At 65.9% G+C, this 24,633-nt stretch overlaps 1 protein-coding gene across 2 annotated transcripts in view; it reads left to right on the top strand.

The window, feature by feature from the left end:
- UNC13A (unc-13 homolog A) overlaps positions 1-24,424 on the top strand; it is a 35,975-nt gene extending 11,551 nt beyond the window's left edge. Inside the window, exons 13-41 of one of the 2 annotated variants that reach the window (XM_064497260.1) lie at positions 782-860; positions 2,727-2,798; positions 2,924-3,143; positions 3,267-3,494; positions 4,009-4,150; positions 4,599-4,768; positions 5,303-5,418; positions 5,528-5,691; positions 5,828-5,978; positions 8,201-8,269; positions 8,431-8,520; positions 8,775-8,909; positions 9,385-9,518; positions 9,946-10,031; positions 10,307-10,433; positions 10,517-10,613; positions 10,798-10,941; positions 11,478-11,561; positions 11,957-12,034; positions 12,324-12,412; positions 12,596-12,748; positions 12,952-13,075; positions 19,157-19,213; positions 19,322-19,402; positions 19,569-19,716; positions 20,510-20,566; positions 21,978-22,070; positions 22,168-22,327; positions 22,654-24,424. In XM_064497260.1, the coding sequence (XP_064353330.1) occupies positions 782-860; positions 2,727-2,798; positions 2,924-3,143; positions 3,267-3,494; positions 4,009-4,150; positions 4,599-4,768; positions 5,303-5,418; positions 5,528-5,691; positions 5,828-5,978; positions 8,201-8,269; positions 8,431-8,520; positions 8,775-8,909; positions 9,385-9,518; positions 9,946-10,031; positions 10,307-10,433; positions 10,517-10,613; positions 10,798-10,941; positions 11,478-11,561; positions 11,957-12,034; positions 12,324-12,412; positions 12,596-12,748; positions 12,952-13,075; positions 19,157-19,213; positions 19,322-19,402; positions 19,569-19,716; positions 20,510-20,566; positions 21,978-22,070; positions 22,168-22,327; positions 22,654-22,942 (3,637 nt within the window). In that variant the 3' untranslated portion in view covers positions 22,943-24,424. The remainder of the gene's footprint in view (positions 1-781; positions 861-2,726; positions 2,799-2,923; positions 3,144-3,266; positions 3,495-4,008; positions 4,151-4,598; positions 4,769-5,302; positions 5,419-5,527; positions 5,692-5,827; positions 5,979-8,200; positions 8,270-8,430; positions 8,521-8,774; positions 8,910-9,384; positions 9,519-9,945; positions 10,032-10,306; positions 10,434-10,516; positions 10,614-10,797; positions 10,942-11,477; positions 11,562-11,956; positions 12,035-12,323; positions 12,413-12,595; positions 12,749-12,951; positions 13,076-19,156; positions 19,214-19,321; positions 19,403-19,568; positions 19,717-20,509; positions 20,567-21,977; positions 22,071-22,167; positions 22,328-22,653) is intronic. The other variant, XM_064497261.1, reaches the window with a different exon arrangement.
- Positions 24,425-24,633: the final 209 nt, after the last annotated feature.

Here is a 24,633-nt window from a genome sequence, read left to right on the forward strand (position 1 = left end):
GCCGGGGGCTTGGCCGCGGTAAGCGTCCCCAAACCGCGGCGGTAACACTGGATGCCCGGCAAGCGTGGCGGTGCTTTTGGAGGAGCCAACGGAGCCGGCGGGATTTGCCCCCGGCTGCCACTCCGCATCCGCGCGGGAAGAGCCCGGCCACAAGAGCAGATGCCGAGGGCGAGAGGCGAGGAGGTGAGTGGGTCAGGATGGGACCAAGGAGTGACCCGCGCGGGTCTCGCGGGCAAAACGCGATCGGTTGCCTTGAGACACTTGGAGTGGACCGAAAATCCCACCGAATCGCACTGGGCCCCGGGTGTCTGCAGAGGGAACCTGCTTTTCCTGCAGACCGGCCCAAAGTGCTGGGGCTGGCGGCTGCGTGTCGGCATCCCGACCCAAGCCCTGCCGCGGGTTCCCGAGTGGCCGGGAAGCATGGCCCCAGCGTTTCAGCAGAAAACCCCCACTATTTTGCTCCATGCTGGAAAACCAAAGCAAAATAAGCCCAAAGGGCTATTTGTGGCTGCAAAATTGGGGGGAAGGTGGCAGTTTTCTGCCCGCATCCCTTTTCCCACGGTTCGGAGCCCGACGAGCCCTGACGCGCCGGGGCTTTGCTGGAAGGCCCTGGGCACCGCTCCCTGCCCCGGCCGGCGTGCCATGAGGACGGGGGTCCTGCGGGTCACCGGAGCTGCTGCCGGAGCCCGCTTCCCGAGGCCGGGATGAGCATGGGACGACGCTTGGGGGTCCCCGTCCGCCTCGCTTTCCCCGGCCCCGCTGACTCTCGTCTCTCTTGCAGGCCTGGCGGCGGGCTGATCATTATAGACAGCATGCCGGACATACGCAAGAGAAAACCCATCCCCCTAGTTAGCGATTTGGTGAGGTTCCTCCTAACGCCTTGCACCCGCCAGCCGCCGGCTTCGCTCCCGCTCCCGCTCCGACCTGCTGGACTCGCGTGCCCCGGAGGCGGCCGCAGGGACGGGGACCCTCCCGGCCCTTCCCGGCGCTGCCGCCGCGCGGCTCGGGCGCCCCGTGCCCCGCTCCCCGGCTGCCTCTAACGTGGCTTGTGTTTTCTGTTCTCTCTCCTCCGGCCCGGCTTGGCCGCCCCCGGCTGCAGGGGGGCGGCGGTAAGGTTTCTGCGCTGCATTGACAGCATGCCCGACATTAAGCTTGGACGCAAATCTCTCCCTCTAGTCAGAGATCTGGTGAGCGCGGCGTGAGGGGTTAAAGAGAGAGCACCCTCGGGTGCCCTGCCGAGCCTCCTCCCAGCCCCGCCGTCGGGGGGGCGGGGGGTGTCCCCGCGGGGTGTCACGCCGGCCGGCCCCCCACGGCTTTCGGGGTGCCCCGGTTGCGGTGGCTCCCTCCTGGCAGGGTGCTCAGCCCCAGGCCCCAGCGCCGCCTCGGAGGGTGCGGGGTGGGCGGTGGCGGTGCAGCCCTGCCACCTCCCTCGGGTGCCCGCGGGTGACACTGCCTCGTCCCTGGGAATGATGGGGATGAGCCCCGCGGGAGCCATCCCCGCCGGAGGCTTTGGGGATGCCGGGCTTGGGTATCAGAGCCGGGCACCGGAGCGGGAGCGGGGCGCCGCGAGGACGGCTGGGCTGGGCTGGGCTGTCCTCCCCTGCAAGGGTGCTTCTCTTTAACGCAGCTGCCAGGGTCCCATCCCGACACGGAGCATCAGTCCGAGGCCTCCCGTAGCAGCGTCTGGTTTCTGATTTTTGCGAGAGCTCAGACACCTCCCCGGCTCCTTCCCTTCCCTTCCCATCCCACGGCATCCTGGTGCCCAGCGGATGGAACTGCGCCGGAGGAGCCACAGCTCCGCTCCCATTAACTGACCGGCTTTTCTTGCTGGTGCAAACCCAGTGCTCCTGTCCCCAGCGGTGTCACGCTGGGCTGTGCATGGCCGCAGCCCGTCCCCTCGCCAGGGCACGGGGGTCCCATCCGTCCCAGGGCAGTGGGCGGTGATGCCCAGGCTCCTCCAAGCCGGGCTCAGCAGCAGAGCCTCTGCTGTCACCTCCTCGGTGACAAGAGCAGCAATATTGGAAACCAGACGCCCATCGCGCCCGGAGTGAGGTGCCCTTCGCCTCCCTGCCCTCTCTTCCCCCCCGCGGCCCCACTCTGTGCCCTCCCTGGCTGCTCCCACCCCGTCCCCAACCTGCCCCCCTGCATCAGTCCCGCTATCCCCCCCCCCCCGCCTGCTGCGGCAGCCGCTGATGCTTCTGCGCTGTGTTGTGTCGGTGTCGGGGTGTTGGGGGACGGGTGGTGGGGGACGATGGGGGGGTCACTGCGGGGGTCACTGCAGGCCCCCGCCTTTCCCCTCTGCAGCTGCTGGGAGGATCCGCCGCGATTTTGCAGGCTGCAGCCAGCAAACGGCCCTGCTGAAATGTCCCCCGCTAACGGGGACTGGCCCAGCGGCAGGGTGGAGGGGGTCAATGCCACCTCGTTCCCACTTGCTGCAAGGGGAAGGGGGCGAGGACTTGCATCGGTGTGAAATATTAACGGCTTTTATTCCCCCCTCGCTGGCCCTGGCTGCCTGCAGGCCATGGTAAGTGCCGTCCGCGGTGCCCGGCGGGTCTCCCCGGGGTCTCCGACACGCGGCGAGAGGCTGCTGGGTCGAACTGGGAAGGCCACAGGCTGGACCGGTTGCAGAGCAGCCCTTGGTGTCCCTCGGAGGGGACAGGAGGGGACGGGAGGAGACCCCCCCCCCATGCTCTGCGTGACTTGGGATTTGCGTTTCTTTCCGACAGTCCTTGGTGCAGTCCAGGAAAGCGGGAATCACGTCTGCGCTGGCATCGAGCACCTTGAACAACGAGGAACTAGTAAGTGCCGCCTCCGAGGCGGGGGCTCGGGGTGCTCGCGGCCAGGGAGATCGGCTGGGCTGGGTGAGCGCACGAGGTCGGCCGGTGCATGAGCTTTTCCTCCTCTCCCTCCTTTCCCCGCGCAGAAAAACCATGTTTACAAGAAGACCCTGCAAGCCTTAGTGTACCCCATCTCCTGCACGACGCCCCACAACTTCGAGGTGTGGACGGCCACGACGCCCACCTACTGCTACGAGTGCGAGGGGCTGCTGTGGGGCATCGCCCGGCAGGGCATGCGCTGCGCCGAGTGCGGCGTGAAGTGCCACGAGAAGTGCCAGGACCTGCTCAATGCCGACTGCCTGCAGAGTAAGGCACTGTCCCCCCCTTTGATGATTTTGCTCATCCCTGGTGCTGAGCGTGGGGGTGCTCAGCTCTGTCCCGGATGCCGTCTGTCCCCCCCGTGTCGCCCATCGCTGTTCTCCTTCCCAGGGGCGGCGGAGAAGAGCTCCAAGCACGGAGCGGAGGACCGGACCCAAAACATCATCATGGTGCTCAAAGACCGCATGAAGATCCGGGAGCGCAACAAGCCGGAGATCTTTGAGCTGATCCAGGAGGTGTTTGGCGTCACCAAGACCACCCACACGCAGCAGATGAAGGCGGTGAAGCAGAGCGTCCTGGACGGCACTTCCAAGTGGTCGGCCAAGATCAGCATCACGGGTAGGCACCGGTGTCACCTTGCCACTCCGCGAGCCGCGTGCCACCACTGTGTGGGACCCCCATGTCCCCACCGCTCCCAGCTCCCTCCCGCACCGCCGGAGCACGTGGCATCCCGCCGGCGTGTCCCTGTGGGCACAGCTCCGGCACCCCCTCCCAAAACTACCATTCCTGAGCCCGCAGATTCGGGGCAATAGCAGAGACGTCTGCCCCTTGCTGGCAGCAGATCCCCGGCGAAGGGAGGGCGCTGCATGCTCCGACCTGAATTTTCCTCCTCCCCACTCCCCCGAGGCTTTCCCCCTCGCGCGAGGATGCTCCTGGCCCCAAGCCTCCTCCCGCGCCGCAGGGCAGCGTTGGCCCCGGGGGTGGCGGGGACCCCGGGCGCTCGGTGCGGCTCGCGGCGGGGCGCCCGGTGCGGCCGCGGCATTGACTGCTCTCTCTGTCTGTTCTCTCTGTTGTGTGTCGCGTGGTGCCGTGCGTGTGCTCCGTGTGGACGGGTGTGCGTGCCGTGCCGTAGTCGTTTGTGCCCAGGGTCTGCAAGCCAAGGATAAGACAGGTTCCAGTGACCCGTATGTTACTGTTCAGGTTGGAAAGACGAAAAAAAGGACTAAAACTATCTACGGCAATCTCAATCCGGTCTGGGAGGAGAATTTCCATTTGTAAGTCCGCCCCGTGCACCTCCGTCCCCCCCTTCTCGGCGTCTCCGCTGGCTCTCGGGCTGCGCTCTGCCCGCCGAGCACCCGCTCCCGCGTGGGGTGGCGGGAGGTGGGGGCCTGATCCTGCCCCGGGGAGGGAGCGAGGGACCGTCCATGTGCGGGGGGAGCTGGTGCAGAGCCAAGCTGTCACTTTAGCGTTTTGGTTTTAAGGAGGTGAAACCGTGCAAGTTCCCGGGGCTGCTTTCAAGCCGTGGAGCATTTGGCTCTGGGCTGCTGGGGTCCTGCCCCGCCGCTCCCTTCGCCCGCTGCATCCCGGCGCAGGCGCTCCGGACGCTTCCCGTGGGGAGGGAGGCACCGTTGCTGGCTCTGATTTTGGGAAACCGAGGCCTGGGGAGCGGCTGGAAAGGTTTCCCCGCTCACGCTGGGAGCTCTCCCTTCTCTCCCCCCGCAGCGAGTGCCATAACTCCTCCGACCGCATCAAGGTGCGTGTCTGGGACGAGGATGACGACATCAAGTCCCGTGTCAAGCAGCGCTTTAAGAGGGAGTCCGACGACTTTTTGGGCCAGACCATCATTGAGGTCCGGACCCTGAGCGGCGAGATGGACGTCTGGTACAACCTCGGTAACCGGCTGCTGCCCGCTCGGACCCCCCGGGTGCCCCCGGCCCCAGCTCCCCCGCCGCAACCTTGGGGCAGCCAGAGCCCCGCAGCCACGTGGCGCAGAGGCCGTTTTCATCATGGCAGTGCAGAGGCTGCTGTGAAAACCGTTATTTAATACCCAAAGCCTGCTGCGATCAAGCATTTTCCCTGGGTCGATCTCAAAGCACTTTGCCCTGGAGATCTGGAGCACTGGGAGCCACAGGGGAGAAATTGAGGCACGGAGCGGGCCACCTCTCACCCAGAGTGCCTTGGCCAGCTGGGGTTTAGCCCCGTTTTGGTCCAAATCCCCTGTCATCATGTTGCCTCAGCAGCATCATATCAAAGTCCAGGGGTGCTAGGCGCTGTACGGCCCCGGCAAAGAGACCTCCTCCGCAGCGGCACCGCAGATGTCTGCCCCATCTCACAGGTTGGGGCCGAGGTGGCGGTGCCCCCGGTCGCCCCGTGTGAAGGGCAGGGGGGACCCTCACGTCTCGGCCCTCTCCCTCTGCCCTCTGCAGACAAGCGGACGGACAAGTCGGCCGTGTCCGGAGCCATCCGGCTGCACATCAGCGTGGAGATCAAGGGCGAGGAGAAGGTGGCCCCGTACCACGTGCAGTACACGTGTCTGCACGAGGTGAGCGGGCTGCGGGCGCCGCGGGGCTGGCGCAGGACCATGGGCACTGGGGCCACCCCATCCCCGGCAGCAGCACCGGTGACCTGGAGGGACTCTCTTGCACCCCCAGAACCTTTTCCACTTCGTGACGGATTTGCAAAACAACGGGGTGGTGAAGATCCCCGACGCCAAGGGCGACGATGCCTGGAAGGTGTACTTCGATGAGACGGCGCAGGAGATCGTGGACGAGTTTGCCATGCGCTACGGCGTGGAGTCCATCTACCAGGCCATGACGTGAGCTCCTCGCCCCGGCCCTGCGCCTGGCGGCCGTGCCAGCCCTGCGTGGGTCGTTTCCCTGCCGCTATCTCAATCCCCTGCTGCCCTTTGCACTCGTTTTCCATCACTCCCCTCTCTCTCCCTTTTCCCCCAGGCATTTTGCCTGTCTCTCCTCTAAATACATGTGTCCGGGGGTGCCGGCGGTGATGAGCACGCTGCTCGCCAACATCAACGCCTACTACGCGCACACCACCGCCTCCACCAACGTCTCCGCCTCCGACCGCTTTGCCGCTTCCAATTTCGGGGTAAGTCCGATGGTGCGTAAACACTCCTTCCTTCTTCTCTCTTCTCTTGGGTTGGGGGCGGGGGGCTCGTGGGGCGAAAAAGGGCCGTGCAAAACCCCCGTCCTCCGAACCGCAGCCAGGCAGCGGGGCTTTGGCCACCGTGCCTCGAGGTAAAGCCGCCTCCTGTTTTTCAGGAAGGAAATTAGCCGCCGTCTTCGGGGAGAATGTCTAAATTTGCTCCCCAAATTATTATGGTAAAGCTTTGATTGCAATTCAACCTGGCTTCGACCGATGGGCGACGATGCCCTGCAAACCGCCGCACGTCGCCGGCAGCCCCCGGGCGCTGCCGTTCCAGCAGGACATTGAAATTTTTGCGGCATCCGACCTCCTGCCTCGGAAGCAGGCAGCGAGGAGCCCTTTCCCTGCCGCTCGCCGGGAGCTTTGCACGGCTCTGAGCGCATCGGGCACAACCCGAGCCCGGAGCAAACTCCCCGGGGTGCACCAGCACCGAGCCGCCCGGTTTTCTCCGGTGGCAAGGAGCCGGGGTGCCCGGCGGCACCTCGCACCCGGGCGAGCTTGCGGCGGGGCCGGGTCAGCCCGCGGGGAGCGCGGTGAGGTGACAGGGCACGGGCTGGGCTCCCACCCCGGCCGCTCTGCATCCACGCGGGGCAGCCCGAGGTCGGAGCCTGGCCCCGGCTAGGACGAGGCGCTGGGGAGCGAGGGCTGGAGGCAGGACCACGGCTTGGTTCATCATCCCAGCGCAGGGGACAGCTAGAGCCGAGCGAGCTGTGCATCACGCGGAGGAAAGAAAAAGAAAGAGGAAACCACACGAAAAGCTTTTTCTCTAACATGTAGGGTTTTAAAAACTTGTTTCTTTCTCTTTTTTTAGAGAGCCTAAAGGTTGGGTCCTAAAGTGCCCGGCCGTGTCGCTTTAAGCCCGAGTGCCTGGCGTGTGCAGTTTTAAAGTGCGCTGCAGCCGTTGTGTGTCGGGGACGCACGGTCTCGGCCCAAAGCCTGGCTTTGCCGTCTCCGGCCGGCGAGCGCTCGGAAGGTTTGCGGTCGCAAAACGCTGGCTGCGGGACTCATCCGGCGCCGGGGAGCAGTGTCTCCGACACGTCGTTCCCCTGGCCCGCCCCCCGCGCCCCCCGCCCCGCCGGCGGCCCCCTGCTCCCCGCGAGGACTCGGGGCTCAGGGCTGTGCATGGCCCGTCTCCGGCCACCTCTCTGCTTCGAGGGCAGGGAGCCTTGGGCAGGGCGATGCCGTTGTGCAGCCGAAAAGCAGCTGCACCAGCAGCCCGGTGGCCATCGCTTGTCGGGTGCCCCCAGGGCATCCCTGTCCCCGACTCAGCCCACGCTGCTGGCTGCGGGTAAAACCGGGGCTCTCCAGGGAGGCCCGTGGGTTTCCAAAGATTTACACCGAACGGCGTTTTTTTGAGCGAATCGCTTGCTTTTCCTTCAGCTCAGCCGATCGGCCTGAGCTGGGTTAGCATCCTGTCGCCCCGTGCGAGGTCCCTGGACCAAGCTGAATTAGAGCCCCCCCAGCCTTGGGGGATACCGCCCGCCCGGGGCATTTCCCTGCCCGTGTACCTCAGAGCTGCCCTGGGGTTAGATCCTGCCCGGTCGCGGGCATCATCTTGGCGAGGCCCGAAGCATCTCGTTCCCAAAACTGGGAAGATTTTGCAAAAGCGGCTCTTTCCTTGCCCTCGTCCTTTGGCGCTTTTGGAAAGCCTGGCACCCAAGGTGCGATGCTGGGTGCCGTTCCCCCGCCCCGAGCCCCGGCCTTGGAGGCGTTTTGGCCGGCGGGACGGATGGACCTGCCCGTCTCCCTCCGGCGCTGCCCGCCAGCGAGAGCGAAGGGGATTCCTGGCCCCCCCCCCCCCCCCCACGCGGGGTTTGGGCTCTCGCTTCCGCACCGCCCGCCGTCACCGATGGGGACCCCATCCCAGCGGGGCCACGCTTGCTCCGGAGCCTCCGACCGCTGCCGTCCGCTCCACGCTGCCCGCTGACGACGCCCGGCCACCAGCGAGGACGGGCTCTTCTTGGCGGGCGTCCCTCTGCGCTGCTCTAGCGCCCATCCCCGGCAGGGCACGGCCCGCAGGAAGGCAGGAGAGGGGGGGCGAGCCGTGGGGTGGTGTGGGGTCGGGGCTGGGGGGCCCAGAGAGCCAGGCGAAGCGGGGAGGAGGGGGGGATACGGCCCCAGGCGCTTTTCCCCCGTTTACCTGGCTCCGGGGTGTTTCTCCGCAGAAAGAACGGTTCGTCAAGCTCCTCGACCAGCTGCACAATTCCCTGCGGATCGACCTCTCCATGTACCGGGTAAGCGACCTGCCGTGCCTCAGTTTCCCCACCTGTATAGTGAAGAGGCGGCTGCTTTCTCCCGCCGGCAGAGCCAGGCATCTTGCCCAGGTTTCGGTGACACCTGGGCTGGATGGCCCTTGCGCTCCGCATGTGACGGCTTTTTCCTCTCCCTTTCGCAGAATAATTTCCCCGCCAGCAGCCCCGAGCGGCTGCAGGATCTCAAGTCCACAGTGGATTTGCTGACCAGCATCACCTTCTTCCGGATGAAGGTATTGCCATTTCTCCCCACCCCTCCGGAGGGGCAGCCTCACTACCCTGGGCAAGAGCCCCAGCGATGCCCTCGGCTTTCCTGCTCCTGCCGGATTTGCATCTTTGGATCCCTCGTGGCCCCAGGCCTGTCTGGGGTTGGGGGGAGCGTTGACCCCTCAGCAGTTCCCGGGCTCACCGGGGTCTTGTCCAGGGCCATGGGTCTTTCTTCAGCGATGGCCGATGCGGTTGGCTCCACATCTTGCTCCCCGCGCAGGTCCAGGAGCTGCAAAGCCCCCCGCGCGCCAGCCAGGTGGTGAAGGACTGTGTGAAGGCCTGCCTCAACTCCACCTACGAGTACATCTTCAACAACTGTCACGAGCTGTACAGCCGCGAGTACCAGACGGACCCGGTGAGTGGGGCAAGGAGAGCTGGGACCTGCTGGCCTCGCACACGCGGCCACCCCCAAGCACTCGGACCAGCCCTGGGCCACCAGCTGTGGTGGGGACAGTGCAGGGGGACCTGCCTGCTCTCCCTGCCTTCCTCCCTCCCATCCCTTTCCCTTCTCCATCACCCCACTATTTTTTCCTTCCCTTTCCCCCTGTTCCCTGTGCTGCCCTGGCCCTTCCCTAGGGTGCTCAGCCCCACGCAGAGCAGGCCCCAAATCTTGGGCAGGGTTCAAGCCCCCTGCCACGGGGTCAAGACCGGTCCCATGTCCCTAATGGATGTGGGGACTGTGTGGAGCCCCTGGATGCTCCCAGGTCTCCAGCACCCCAGGAGGGACCGGTGCTGGTTGCCCACCAGCCTCCCTGTTAGCCCCACCATGAAATCGAGCCTCACAGGGCATGGGGGTGACTGGAGCCTCCCCTGTGTCCCCATCACTCCAGACCAAGAAAGGCGAGGTGCCCCCTGAGGAGCAGGGCCCCAGCATCAAGAACCTGGACTTCTGGTCCAAACTCATCACCCTGATAGTTTCCATTATCGAGGAGGACAAGAACTCCTACACGCCCTGCCTCAACCAGTGAGTAGATGTGGGGAAAGGGCACCGTGCTCGGTTCTTGGGGGTCGTGGTTGAATTACTGCTCTGGAAATGGGTCATAACATCCATTTTACAGACGGGAAAACTGAGGCACAGGGTGGGGGAGGAGTTAGGGGGTGACTTACCTCCAAGCTGCACGGCAAGTTCGCTGCCGAGCTGGGGAAGGACCCCAGGAGTCCCATTTCTGGGCACAACCACATGAGCCCACCATGGGCAGCAGGCGAAGGATTGCCGTCAAGGTTGCCCTGAGCCTGGCTCCATGCACCAGTCCCACCAGCCAGGGACAGTTTGGGGACAGCCCTGGCCATGCCATGGCTGATGCGGGTCCCTGCTGTGGCCTGGCCCTGGCCATGGGGGCTTGTTCTTGTGCTCCGGTCGCCTGGTGAACGCACTGTCCCTTTTGCCCCAGGTTCCCGCAGGAGCTGAACGTGGGGAAGATCAGCGCTGAGGTGATGTGGAACCTCTTTGCTCAGGACATGAAGTACGCGATGGAGGGTGAGTGCCCCTTGGTTCCCACTTGGATATTCACTGGGCAGGAGCAAGGCTGCTGGGGCACGGGGGAGGCTGTTTCACCACCTCCGTTAACATCATGTTGAGTTTAAATCCCTCCCTAGAAACACCTACAGCCCAATCTGGCTTTGCCCCATCACCTTGGCATCCCCAGAGCCACCTGTGTGGCCCTGGCGAGACTCTCGCTTAGATCCCCGGTCCGAGGGAAGGGGGGGCTCGAGGCGACACAGCCCCATCGCGCTCTCGCCTTCCCCACGCAGAGCACGACAAGCATCGCCTGTGCAAGAGCGCTGACTACATGAACCTGCACTTCAAGGTGAAGTGGCTCTACAACGAGTACGTGACCGAGCTCCCCTCCTTCAAGAGCCGCGTGCCCGAGTATCCGGCGTAAGTGCAGACCTCGGGGGCCTCCGGGGAGGGATGCTGGCCCAGTCCTGGCCACCCTCACTGGGGACCTGCCTCTCTTCCAGCTGGTTTGAGCCCTTCGTTATCCAGTGGCTGGATGAGAACGAAGAGGTGTCGCGGGATTTCCTGCACGGAGCGCTGGAGCGGGACAAGAAAGACGGGGTATGATGGGAGCTGGGCTTGCTCTAACTCAAGCCTGGCACCAGGCTCTCCCCTTCTACCCAGCAGGCAGACGGGTGCAGGAGTGTCCCTGGGCCGGTACAGCCTGGGGTGGGTGGCAGAGGGTTGTCCCCTTGGCCAAGGGACCCCCCACGCTGCTGACTCACGCGTCCTCTCCCCCCTGCAGTTCCAGCAGACGTCCGAGCATGCCCTCTTCTCCTGCTCCGTGGTGGACGTCTTCTCCCAGCTCAACCAGAGCTTCGAGATCATCAAGAAGCTGGAATGCCCCGACCCCCAGATCGTCGGGCACTACATGCGGAGGTTTGCCAAGGTGGGGACCTGCCGCGCTGGCCCTGCCCCTGGGATCTGCCTGCAACCTCCGGGCACCGGCGCGTGGGGCACGACCTGCCTCCAGCAACGATGCTCAAGTGAACCTGCCCCCCAGAGACCCTGTGGCTCTCCCAGCTTTGCGAGCATGGGAGATTAGCTAACTAATGAGTTAATTGTTTAATTAATCTAGATTAATTAAATGCCACCAGCTCGCTGCAGTGTGGGAGGGGAGCGGTGTGCACGCTCGCTGGCTGGTGGCGGATGCCTTCGCGGCTGTGCCAACACCGAAGCTGCCCGCTGCCGCCCGCTGAGACCAGACGCACTCAGTCTGGCTGGGAACGGCTGTGCCCACGCGGGTCTCGGCACATCCTCAGGGATGCAGGGCCCAGGGGTCCCACAGTGAATCCAAGCACTGGGTTGCTTCACTACCATGAGACTCACTGTCGCCTTCTCTCCCTCCTTCCTGCTGTCTTTCTCCCTCCTCCCTCCTCCTCTTTGCTGCTCTCTGGGCCTGTCCCATCCCTCGTGCGGCTGCAGACCATCAGCAACGTGCTGCTCCAATATGCTGAGATCATCTCCAAGGATTTTGCCTCCTACTGCTCCAAGGAGAAGGAAAAAGTGGTGATGTACCCTCTCGTCTCTCTGGCTGCCAGGCACTGCCTGGCAGGGCTGTTCCTGTGCGCTGACCCTGGCTGTGATTTCAGACCCAGAGCGGGTCCCTGCTGTCATCGGTCCTGCCCTTGGTCTCTGTCCAATGGCTCAAAGGAGGCCTGGCAGCCCCCAAAATGCTGCCGTGCGTGGTCAGCGTTGTGCTGGCCTGGGCACCCCTGCTCTGTGCCCGTCCCCTTCTCTAAAATGGAGATGCCAAAACGAGCAGGCGGGGTGGGAGAAAGCCTGGTTTTGTGGCATGGCCGCCTCGCTTGGTGTCTCTGGGGTGCGGGATGGTGGCGCGGATGCTCGTTCCCGTGACATCGCAGTGGCTGGTGCTGACCCTCCTCTCAATCCTGCCCCTCCAGCCCTGCATCCTGATGAACAACATCCAGCAGCTCCGTGTCCAGCTGGAGAAGATGTTTGAAGCCATGGGGGGGAAGGAGGTGCGTATTTGGAGTCCCTGGTGGGGGGACCCCCCCAGAGGGGCTGTATCAGTCCTGTGTCCCCGGGGACAGCCCCTTCCCCAGGTCCACAGCACTGGAGCGGACCCCATTTTCCTCCCATTTCGTGCCTGCACGGATCACCCTGTCCCACCCCATGGCACTCTGCTCTCCCACCGGGTCGGACCAGGGATGGGCTTTGCCCTGTCCAGTGGTGCTTGTGGGGTGCAGAGACGCCCCAGGCTTGGGTGAGGGACCCTGATATCTTCTCCAATCTGTCCCCTTTCTCCAGCTGGACACAGAAGCCAGTGATATCCTCAAGGAGCTGCAGGTGAAACTCAACAATGTCCTGGACGAGCTGAGCCGAGTCTTCGCCACCAGGTACCCCCAGGCAAGGGGACGAGGGCTGTTGGGCAGGGAGAGCCCTTGGGGGTCTCAGAGCTGCAAGTGGGGCTAGGCTAGGGGCTCTGCTCAGCTGAGCCAAGGCCGGGCAGGTCCCGGGTGGCCCTGCAGCATGGCTGTGTGCCTGTGGATGCTGAGCCCTTTGGGCGTTGTGGCCTCCAGCTTCCAGCCACACATCGAGGAGTGCGTGAAGCAGATGGGTGACATCCTGGGCCAGGTGAAAGGCACCGGCAACGTCCCCGCCAGCACCTGCAGCAGTGTTGCACAGGATGCCGACAATGTCCTGCAGCCCATCATGGACCTCCTGGACAGCAAGTGAGTGTGGGGGACAGCAGTGCCTGTATGGGGACCCCCGTGACAGCTGGGCTGCCCCAAACCACCCCGGGAGTGATGAGGACCCAGGCAGGGCTGATGTGTCCCAGTATCCCACGGGCATGGTGGGGCCCTTGGTGCGGCCATGCAAAGGGTGGCATCAGGTGTGCCGCGCTCAGACCTTCAGCCCCGTCCCCTCTCTGCAGCCTGACCCTCTTCGCCAAGATCTGCGAGAAGACGGTGCTGAAGCGGGTGCTGAAGGAGCTCTGGAAGCTGGTGATGAACACGATGGAGAAGACCATTGTCCTGCCCCCGCTCACCGACCAGACGGTGAGTGCCAGGGGACGGGGACCGGCATGGGGGACCCTGGAGCTGAGCTGCAGGCAGCTCATCTGGGGTTATGCCCCGTGCGTGTGTGGCCTATGGGGGACATCGTTGGCTGGAGATGTTCCTGGCTGCTGAGGACGTGGGGTCTTTGCCCGCCTCCCCAGCTCATGGCCGGGGAAGGGATGAAGGAGGGAAAGGTCCATGCTCAAGTCGGGTGCCCAGTGCAATCCAGCTGATCTCACTAAAGGACTGTCACCCTCCTGCCACCCCCATCGTGGCATCAGGAGGGGGAAATTGCTCCTTTCCCCTCCACCCTTCCCCTCCCAGCTGCAGGTGCAGCATCCCATGCCGTGCCTCTTCGGCACTGGGCTGTGGGCACGCGCCCTGCGCCAGGAGGTAAATCCGGTGACTCTTGGGGTGCAGCGAGCTGTGGCACGTCAGCCTCGCCGCGGGGCTGGGAGTGCTCCAAGGAACAGGAACCGGCTTCTCCAGGGTCAGGGGGAGATGCGGGGATGGGGACAGTTTCCCTGAGTTGGGGCTGAACCCTCGCTCATGGCCTGAATGGGTCCAGAAAGACCCTGGGGCAGAGTAAAGCCCAGGGAACCATCGTTCCTTGGAGAGAGGCTTTCTGAAGCCTTCGAGGCTCCGTCTCACGTTGCTGTGTGTCTCCGTGCTCCTGCATGTAGCAACGCGCCCCAAGGCTTCGTGGGGCATCTGCCCACCACCCATCCCAATGGCTTTGGGTGGGGGGGGGGCCTTCTGTTCTCTTGGGGTCTAGCAGGGAAGGGGAAGGTCCCCCTCCACTGGGACCGGTGACACCAAAGGCTCTGGGCCGGCCACACAGCTGTCCCTGTCCCTGTCACTCTTGGTGGCTTTTGTCACGGAGCTGGGATCTGGGACTCCTGGATGGGCTCTATCACGGAGTCCCCGGAGCCGCTGGCCACCGTGTCCCCTCTCCCAGTCCCCAGGGCCGTGGGGCTTCTCGCACTGTGTCTAAGGGACAGCGTGACGCAGGCTGTTTCTCTGCAGCCCTTGGCAGCAAGGTGGCCCAGCTTTGCCACCACCAGCTTGCACCTTGCCCCAGCCCAGAGCACGGCTCAGGCCACCCCTGCGGGGAGCGAGGGCACGGGGCTGCCCTGCAACGGCATCACTCCCGGCTGGGACTACGCGCTCTCAGCCGAGATGGTCAAAGCACCAATGCTAGCGAGGACCTGGGCACCGCCGGGTCCCCATCCCAGCCCCGGTCCCTGTCCCTTCCCTGCCATGTGTGGCCGTGCCGTGCCCTGGAGGCAGCGAGCCCTGTGCTGTGGGGAGAGGAGGCTCGCGTGGATGTGCGGGTGGTTTAAAATGCTGCGGGGCAATTTTTCCCAAGTTTTTGGAGTTTCTTGCTGGAGGCTGGTCTTGCTGCCGGGTAGGGCCCAACGGGAGGTGGGGGCCCCCGTCTCCGGGCTCTGACCTGTAGATGGGCTGAGCCGGCTGGAGATCAGGTGCCGGAGCGGCACGTTGAGCGAGTCAAGCGGGCTTTTGCTCTGTGTCCGTGACCTCCCTTGAGCTGGGCGGGCGTCAGCAGGGCTCCTCCCGGCGCGTTTCCCTGTACTGGACTACGAGCCATCCCAACACAGCCGTCTGTCTGGGAAGGACTGGGAGGGATGGGACGGAACCAGTTTGGTGCCACGGAAATCAGAGATGTTGGCGGCAAGGCATGGGCATGGCGCACTTTGGTGACTGGTGTCATCTCTGAGCGTGGGGATGGGGTGACTTCATGGCTCTGCTGGTCCCAGGCTGGCGGGGAGGGTGTCCGGGGCTGGGGCTGGCCTAGGGGCAGTGGGTTTGGCGGAGGGACGCGACACTCATGTGATGGTTGTTCTCTCCAATTGCTCCGCTCGCCTCTCAATGGCAGATGATTGTAAGTACGGCAGCTCCCTGTCTGTCTGTCTGTCTGTCCGCTGTGTGTCGGTCCGACCTCGCCGGTTCTTGTCTTGTGTGGCTGCCCGCGCCCTCCCCTCGCCCTCCTCCGCCTCCCGACTCTCTCCACCTCTGTGGCCCCCTCGTCCTCTTGCTGCCGCTTGGCACCGGCTCCGGCTCCCGGCGGGGAGCGGCCCCGAGCTGGGCTGGGGGGAGGAAGGGTGCTGGAGGCGCTCGGGGCGCCCGGATTCGCCGGAGCGCGGGGCCGGTGACGGGCTGGGAGGGATGGAGACGTGGGGGCAGTGGTGGGGATGCGGCTGGGGCGGTGCCACGTATTCAGGGCCAGCCAAATCCAGGCTGATCCCGTCTTCTTGCTCCGTGATGGGGGGGACAGAGCGCGTTAGGAACACAAGAGGGGAGCACTATATGCCAGGCAGCTGGGGCTGCTACTCCTGGCCCCTTGTGCCTCAGTTTCCCTATGGGGCAGTGGCCGGGTTATGGCCATGCCAGGAGGAAGGGGGTGCTGAGGGCAGAGGCTTTCCCAGCCTCTGGAGCATCTCGCTGGGACACAGAGGTCCCTGGCTGAGGTCATTTGGTGATCGGGGGGTGCAGCCTGCCAACAGGAACCACGAGGCTTTTCCCATGATCAGGATACGGGACAGGGAGCCCGGACTCCTGGGCCCCCTCTCAGCGCTGCCGCTGGTTCCTTGCACGGCTTCGACCGAGGGATTCCCTGTCGTTGTCCCCTGCTCGGTCCGTGACAGTGTGCTGGTGCCCTGCGGGGCGCGGGAAGGGCCGCTTCCAGCCCCAATCCTACTCTCCCCTAATCCGAGCGCCCGGAGACCCCGGCACCTTCCCCGAGCGGAGCAGCGGTGCTGGGCACCCGGCACCAGGTCCCGGCTGCCAGGCGCTCGCCTCTCCGCTCCCTGCAGGGGACGGATGTATGTCCTTCTTCGCCCCGACACCTTTAATTTCAAATAACGGCGTTTGGAAAGATCCTGGTGACAGCTTCCAAACCCCATGGGCACCCGATGTGGGTGCTGGGATCCAGCCCAGGTTGCCTCCATCTGTGCCGGGCCACCTCCTGCCCCGCTGTCCCCACGGTCCCTGGTGCAGTGGGGACGATGGCAGCTCTGCCTGGCCCTGGGGGGGTCCCAGTGCTGCAGGCTAAGGGATCCTCCTGCTCCCCCAGCACCACGTGCCTCAGTTTCCCTCCGGGGCAGGACACCCCCAGGGAAACCCCCCCCCCATAGCCCTGAAGGTGCTGTTTGTTCAACCATGCCCCAACCCCCTGAGAGGCCGCTGAGGAACCCCAATGCGGCACTTCTGCCCCACTTTAAGCTCCTGTCCCCCGCCATCAGCACGGGGCCGTCGCCGGGCCCAGAGCTCTGCACCCCGCGTGCAAAACGCCGGTGCCTGCGCCCTCGCCGGGGCCACCAGTGCCCATCCATGGCCCGAGGGAGCAGCTCCGGAGCAGCGCCTGCATCCCCGGCATCCCGGCCGGGAGCAGCCCCCGCCGGCCCCGGCCCTCCCGTGGCAGCTCGGTGGCCTCTTTGCTGCTACCGCCCCGCGTGCCCGGCCCGGCCCTGCCACGCGGCCCCCCCGGCACCGCCACGCGCCGTGCCCCCGCTCACCCTCTGACGTTGCTTCTACAGGGCACGCTCTTGAGAAAGCATGGCAAGGGGACGGAGAAGGTAACGAGCCCCCGGGCTCCCGCGTGTGTTGTCACCCCCCCACCCCCGCCGGGGCCATGGTGGCTGGCGCGGGGGGGCCGGGCTTGTCCGTGCTGCCTCTGTCGTGTTGTCTGGCTGTGCCGTGGCCTGCGTGGCGTGCTGTCGTGTCGAGGTGTGCCGTGTTGTCCGGGCCGTGCTGCCTGCGGGCGGGCTGGGGGCACAGTGACCCGGGTCTGTGTTTCGTGGCGGGGGGGGCGGGGGGTGTCGTGGCTGCTTGTCCTGTACAGGTGGGTGCGGGGGGTGTTACCCACTCCCCGGGTGTGCGTGGAGGACGCTGAGCCACGGAGCTGAGCAAGGGTGGCTCAGGACCCCGCTGTCATCGGCTGCAGCAGGACAGGGATGGGGACAGGGACAGGGACATGGCCGCACAGCTCCTGGGGTGCCCATGGAGTCACTCCTCTGCAGGCTGAGCATGGCACAAGCCCGTCCCCAAACCCATCCCATCGCCCCCAGTAAGAGATGACACCCCTGGCGGGGGTGGGGGGGGCATGTGTGTGTGGGGGCTGCAGAGATCCCCTGGATCTCCGAGCCTGCTCCCACCAGCACGTACCCCAGCAAGGGTGGCTGAGCCCCAAAACCTGCCAGAAGGGTTTCTCCAGGCAGGTCAGGCATCCAAGCAGTCCTTCCATGCGGACACTCGTCCTGGGTGCTCCCCACCGCCTCCCTGGGTGCCCCCATCACCTCCCTGGGCGCTCAGGAGCGCCGTGCCGGCCAGGAGGGGTTTCCTTCCCGGCCGCCTAGTCCCAAGACCTGGATCCTGGGAATGGCAGCTCCAGAGCCTGGCTGGGCAATGCCCTCGGCTCGCCCCATGCTGCGACGGGAGCAGCGAGGGCACCCAGGACGCCCGGTTCTGCCCCCAGTTTGCCGAGTGCTGCCGCGCAAACTGCTTTTCTCCACCTGCTGCTATTTCCCCGGAGTCGACCGAGGCCGGGAGCGAGCCCGCCTCCGGGTCAATAGCAGCAGAGGCCTGGCACACTCATCACAGGGATTCAGGAGGGCAGGGGGAAAAGCAGCCGGGGCAGGAGTAACACTAGCAAATGCACTGGGCTGAACTTTGCAGCTGCGAACTGGTGCCAAACCAGTGCCACCAGCAGCCAACTGGGTGCAACCCGGTGTTGCGGCCAGCAGAGGTTGCAGGGCCGGACCCTGCGTGGCCGGGGGACGCGGGGGGGCCCCGAGCCCACGGCTGGCCGCTGCCAGGGCCACCAATAACTGTCCCTTGCTGTTCTCTTTGCAGAGCAGGGTGAAGCTGCCCAGTCACACTGAAGTAAGGACACGGCTCTTCTCCTCCCCACTTGCCTCTGTTCCCCGCTCCCGCCTCCGCCGTCCCCCTCCCCGTCTGTCGTCCCATGCTCTGTGGTGGGGGGAGGTCCCGGCTCTGTACCGTGTCCCTTCGGGCTCCGTTCAAGGGACACCCGCGTCCCCGGCTCCCAGCCCGCTGACCGGCTGGGGTGTACTGGGGTTAATGGGATTGGGGAGGGGGGGCAGAAAGGAAAGGGTTAATGGGGGTGCACAGATGTGAGGGTACGGGGCGGGGGCAGGCCCCTGTGGAGGGGCGTGCTGCATAGCGTGCATTGCTGGGAGGAACTGGACATACTGGTCGGGAGAGAGGGGCAGAGGGGCAGCTGCTGGCTCTGCCCCAGTTTGCCCAGTTTGCCCAGCAGCGTGCTGCCACACGCACAGCAGGGCCTGGGAGCTGATGCTCAGCCCACGTGGGGCTGCTGGAGCTGGGGGCAGCGAGCCGCGGGGCTGCGTCGCCCGACCCCAAGCACTGGGTTTGCTGGTGCTGCGCCAATGCCAGCGCCCGGCCGGCAGCGAGGGGCACCGCTGGGCCGGGGGCGTCTCCGAGGGTGACGTGGCGGGTGGCCGGGGCTGCTGTGCTGTCCCCACACCCCTGCTCGCTGGCTCCCTCCCCACGTTTTGGGCTTCCCCTGCCCTCCCTCCCTGCTGCGGTGGCTCCCGCGGGCTGGGGACCGGTTTCCACCCAGGGTCTCCGGTGCCCCCGTGCCGTGCCGGGCTCCGCCGGACGGGGGTGCCAGGGCTGTGGGCAGCAGAGGGAGCAGGATGGGACCCTCGAGGGGAGCTGGTGCTGCTGAGCGGGGTGTGAGGTCCCTGGTCCCAGGCTGATGGCTGCTCTGCGGTCCTGCCCTGGGGTCCCCGACCCCCCCAGCCGCAAGTCTGTGCTGGGAGCAGGGATGGAGCAGCGCTCTCTGGCTTGGCACAGCTCTTGGGGCAGCGGTGCTGAGCCAGCCAGGCCTGCCCGCGTGGCTCTGACCCGGGGCTGTGACCCATGGGAGCCCCCCATCTCCGGAGCCTAGGGGGCTGCCACCGTCTTCCAGCCCGGGGCGGCGGTGGGCACGTCCCCACGCGCCCGCACAGCCCTGCCGGCGGCACGGCCCACCGGGCTCGCTCACCGGGGCCGCTGCCGTCTCTCTGCTCTCCGCAGGGCACCCAGATGATTTTCAACGCGGCCAAGGAGCTGGGCCAGCTCTCCAAGCTGAAGGTAAGGGCTGAGCGTGCCTGGCGTTAGCACCAGCGCGAGGGGTTGGCACGCTGTCCCGGCCGCCCCCCAGGACCCGCTGGCTCTGAGAGCAGGATTTGTGCCTTGCAGGACCACATGGTGCGGGAGGAAGCCAAGAGCCTGACGCCCAAGCAGTGCGCCGTGGTGGAGCTGGCGCTGGACACCATCAAGGTGAGGACACCCCGTGCGGGGGCTCGGGGTGGCCCGATGGGCTTCACGGGGACAGTTGTGGGGACATCCGTGGCTGCCAGTCCCGTGGCACAGACGCTGCCGCGCCGGGGGCCCCAGGAGCTCCCAGCAGAGCTGCTGAGGACCCAGCGTCCGTCCCTCCTTCCAGCAATACTTCCACGCCGGGGGCGTGGGGCTGAAGAAGACGTTCCTGGAGAAGAGCCCTGACCTGCAGTCGCTGCGTTACGCCCTGTCCCTGTACACGCAGGCCACCGACCTGCTCATCAAAACCTTCGTGCAGACCCAGGCTTCGCAGGGTAGGATGTGCCGCCCTGGCCACCCCCCCAATCCCGTCCCTGCCGCCCCGGCGCTGAGGTTTCTGCAAGGGGCCCGTCGCGGTGGGGCTGGGGGTCCCAGACCAAGGCCGGTCCCCACCCCGGCGTGCAGGATGGGGCGTGAGGGATGCGGCGGGGAGGAAAGGGGTGTTTGCACCGCGCGTTGGTGCAAACCAGCCCCGGTGCGGGCCGTGGGGCTCTTAGGAGCTCATCCTGCTCCCAAAGCCGAGGGTGCTGAGCACCCTCCAGGGATGACAACACCCCCGAAGGTTTAGCTGCCACCCCTCGCTGTGTCCCTGGCATCTCCAGTTGGAGGGGGCAGAGCTGCCCGGTGATGGGCCACCGGCCACCGCACGGCCCCTGCCAGGTGCCAGCCCCCCCCGGGCTTGTCTGCGTCTCGACGCTGGGCTTGCGTCTGCTCTCTGTGCGGCTCCCCGAAGAGCCGCTCGTCCTGTCTGTGCCAGCCGTGTCGCCAGCGGGGCCCCGCCGTCCCCGGGGCGCCCTGGCTGCCCCCACAGGTGCTCCCGGCCCCGGGACCCCCGCGGGCTCCGAGCCGGGGGCCTCCCCGTGCCCAGTGCTTCCGTGTCGCTGCAGTGTCGTTTGGATGCTCGGCCGTGCGTCTGTCTGCGATATCTGATTTCTCTCTTTCTCTTTCTGTTTTTTCCTCCCTCTCTTTTTGCTCTTTCCTCCCTTTACGCACATTGTGTCTCTCTCTTTTCTTCCACTTTTTGCCCCGTGTCTCTGTCTCTCTCTCTCTCTCTCGCCTTCCTACTAGTTCATGGTGGAAAAGGTATTAGGTTTACCCTTAGTGAAGAAATTTATCCTGAGAAGGGTACGTGTAACGCGCCCCCGTCCCAGCACCCCGCTGCCAGCCGTCGGCTGGGCTAGTAACCGTCCCGGGGGGGCCGGGCACCCCCAGCGGCTCCCCCCAGCCAGGCAGCGCCGCGTCCCTCCGCCCTGCGAATGCAGAGGCCCAGGGCCGGTTTGGGCAGCTGGCCTTCAATTCGGAGGACTTGGGCTCGTCCCTAAGGGAATCGCCCCCCCCCCCCCCCCCCAACAGCCCCGTGGAGGGGGTCGCAGTGCCCCGTGGGGATGGGGATGCCGCCTCGGCTTGCAATGCGGGCCGGTGGCCCCCCCCCCCCCCCCCGGCACCCGGGGACCCTCCACGGGGGCGAGGCGAAGGCTGGAGCGCCCGGGGGTGGCCGGTCCCCGCTCCCACCGCCGTTGCCCCAAGGACCTTTACTAGCCTCGCTCGGCGCCTCCCCTCCGCCTGCCCTGGGCGCGGGGAGCCCCTGTGGGCCCCCCCCCCCCCGGCCCTGCTTGGGCTCCATCGCAGCACTGCCGGGGACCGGGACTGCACCCATGCTTGGCCTCGGCACCGAGCCACCCCCCACCCTCCATTGCCTCCATTTTGGCTCAGCATGTGGCACCGCTGGGGCGGGGGGGGGGGGCAGAAGTTTTCCGGGGGCGGGGGAGGGTGCCCCTCGGGGGATAGAGGAGCCGGAGGATGGAGAGCAAAGCTCCGGGGCTACCCTGACCACGTGCATCCCCGTCCCCGTCCCTGGCATCCCCATGCCGGGCTCCACGGTGTGACACGTGGGGACGTGTCCTCCTCCACGGTGTTATCTCCTCCCCACCCTGCTCTTCTCCCTGCCCCGGGCCCCAGTGCGGGGCTTTTTGCTGCTCTTGGTTTGATCCCCTTGGCCTGACATGTCCCATCCGACCCATTGAGCCTGGCCTTCTGCCTTGCACCCCTCCTTCACCCATGGGTGCATGCACAGCTGGGGGGGGGGGTGCACTGGGAGGGTGCTGTTGGGCACAGGTCACCCAAACACCCCCAGGCTGGGTGTATGGGGAGGGGGCACAGGGCTCGCTGTGGCCCCCGACATGGAGGGCACCTGGGCAAAGTCCCTGGAGGAGCCATGGCTGCCCGGTGGCACGAGGTCACATTCGGGTCCCTCCTGCCCGGTGCAGAGCCTGGGGCAGGTGCAGAGCACTTACACCCCCCCCGGGTGCCACACAAGCCTTGCGCTGAGCGGTGACAACCAGCTGCAGGGACCGGGACCTGCCACTGTCCCTGCCCGCTGCCACCCAGGCGAGGGGGCTCTTCCCCGGGGCGAGCAGACGTGGTGGAGGGGGGGGTGGTGACATCCCAGCGCTGCGGAGAGCTGGGCTGCCGCAGGGCACCTCGGGCCACGCCCGATGCCACCCAGCCCGGTGACCTGCCTCCTCCGGCCACGCAGGCTCCGGCGTGGACGACCCCGTGGGCGAGGTGTCCATCCACGTGGAGCTCTTCACCCACCCCGGCACCGGCGAGCACAAAGTCACCGTCAAAGGTGGGTGCCGCAGGCCGGGACGCCGGGCTCCTTGGTGGGGGGGGGCATGGGGCTGCCGAGCCGCCCCCCCCCGGCCTCACCGGCCTCTTCCTTGCAGTGGTGGCTGCCAACGACCTCAAGTGGCAAACGTCAGGCATCTTCCGGCCCTTCATCGAGGTCAACATCATCGGGCCCCACCTGAGCGACAAGAAGAGGAAATTCGCCACCAAGTCCAAGAACAACAGCTGGGCCCCCAAGTACAACGAGAGCTTCCAGTTGTGAGTGGCAGCGCGGCGTGGGGCCGGGGGGGGGGGGGCAGCCCGTCCTGGGGGGTCCTGTGTCCCTGGGGTAGAGGGATGCTGCAGCCCAGCATCCTCCGGGGATGTGGCAGCACTGAAAATGCCTGGTTTTTTGCTTCTCCCAAGGGATTGTTTTGATGTTTTTTTTTTGGCAAAAGCTGCCTAGGGAAAGCAGGGATTGAAAAAAAAAAAAAAAAGGCATTTTGGTGGGGGAGAAATGGTTAGACGACACAGGGGTGGGCCTAATCCTGCTGCCCAGCACCGCCCCAACGCCGCCGTGCCTTGTCCCCCCGTCCCCGCCGCAGCACGCTGGGCACCGAGACGGGCCCCGAGTGCTACGAGCTGCAGGTGTGCGTCAAGGACTACTGCTTCGCGCGGGAGGACCGCACGGTGGGCCTCGCCGTGCTGCAGCTGCGCGACGTGCTGCAGCGGGCCGCCTGCGCCTGCTGGCTGCCCCTGGGCCGCCGCATCCACATGGACGACACCGGCCTCACCGTCCTCCGCATCCTCTCGCAGCGCAACAACGACGAGGTGGCCAAGGAGTTCGTCAAGCTCAAGTCGGACACGCGCTCGGCCGAGGAGGGCAGCGGTTAAGGGTCCCCCCCCCAACCCTGGCCCCGGCCCCCCCGCCAGTTTCCCAGCCCCTTTTCTACAGCATCCTCCAGCCATGGATAAGCCATAGGGACCGGCCGCCTGAGGAGCCTCCTTCCCATCCCCGGGGCACCCGGCGAGACCCGGCCCGGGCAGTGCCGCAGAGGGGACGCGGGGGCCATGCACAGCCCCCCGGTCCCCCCCTTTTGGCCTGGCAATGCAGGGCATGGCCAAGCCAGGCACGTCCCCCCCATGCCACCCAGGGGCCAAGCTGGGCTGAGCGAGGGGACGCGGGGATGTGCTGGACCCTGGCATGGCTGAGGGGACAGATCTGCCCCTTCCCCATGTGCCTGGGGTGGGGGGACCCTAACAGCACCCAGTTTTGCAAGGAAGGCACCAGGGTGGGGGGCTTGGTGGCCCGGGGGGGACACAGGACCGGTGCAATCGCCCGGCAGCCGGAGCGGGGCCGCGTCCCTCGAGCGGGGCTGGCTGCTGCCCGCCGAGCGCCCTGTACATATGTGAATAGCTGTACATACCCGGGGCGGGGGGCACGGACGCGTCCCCCACCCGCCGCCGCCGCGCGGAAGGGCTATGGAGGCTGCACAGTCGGCAGTGGCACCGGGGCGGCCACGGCCCCCCCCGAGAGCGGCAGTGAGAAGCCCCCGGCCCGGATCCCGTCTTCCCTGCCCGCCCCCCCGTAAAGGGGACACAGCTCCGGGGTGCCAGGGCTGGAGGGGGGGACGAGGACCAGGTGTATCCCGGCACGAGGGAGCCATCAGGCCATCCCTGCTCATTGCAAGGTCCCAGCAGCACCCAAGGGACCTCCGTGGCGCAAGCAAAATTCCCCCCACCCAAAGCCCGGAGGTTCCCCCCCCACCCGGTTTCCTCTTTGCTGTCATTTCCCCGTGACCAGTGGTGTGTGTGTCTCGTGCGGGTGGCCGGGTGACGGGGACGTCCCCCAGCTAGCGGGGCTGCTCCCCGCTAGGGCAGACAGAGGCCTGATTTAACCCCAAATTCAATATACCTCTCCCCCCCCTCCTGAAACAGGGTATCCCAGCCTGTCCCCTCTCTCCGTCCCTTTTTCTATAGGATCCGCCTGGGACCAAAGGGTTTAGCTGTTCACTCTCGTTTCCGTTCAATGTTTACACCCTTTTTCTAAGTGCTGCTCCCACGCGGCCGGGCTGGGGCTCAGCCCTCGGCCCCCGCACACGCCGCGCACCGAGCCAGCCGCCGGCCCTGCGGCTGCCGGCCCCCCGCCCCGCGCACCCCCTCCCCGAGACGTCCCGTTGGCATGTGATTGAACCGACCAACTCTGCTCATGTAGCACATTCGTCGACGATGCCCGTGTGTCTGTAAATACCCGCCCGGCTCCGCCGGCGGGGACTACCATGGATGCATGACAGTGAGATGTTTTGCACTATTTTGACTTTTTTGGGCTCTGTAAAAATATTTTATTATAACTGACATTAAAAAGCACACCCTTCACTGTGTCCGAGGGTGCTGCAGGGCGAGGGAGGGCTCCCTGGGTGCAGGGGAAGTAGTTTGCAAAGGGAAGGTCTCCAAAGCCAAAGCTCTCATGGTTGAGGTAACACCAAGGATAAGTAGCCCAGAAACTCTACAGCAGGGCAGAAAGGAGCAGCTCTGCCCCATAGCACCAGCTCTAGGGAAAAGGGATGGTCATGAGTGCACTGACC

Source organism: Dromaius novaehollandiae, chromosome 25 (genome assembly GCF_036370855.1).
Source record: "Dromaius novaehollandiae isolate bDroNov1 chromosome 25, bDroNov1.hap1, whole genome shotgun sequence".
Lineage (NCBI taxonomy): Eukaryota > Metazoa > Chordata > Aves > Casuariiformes > Dromaiidae > Dromaius > Dromaius novaehollandiae.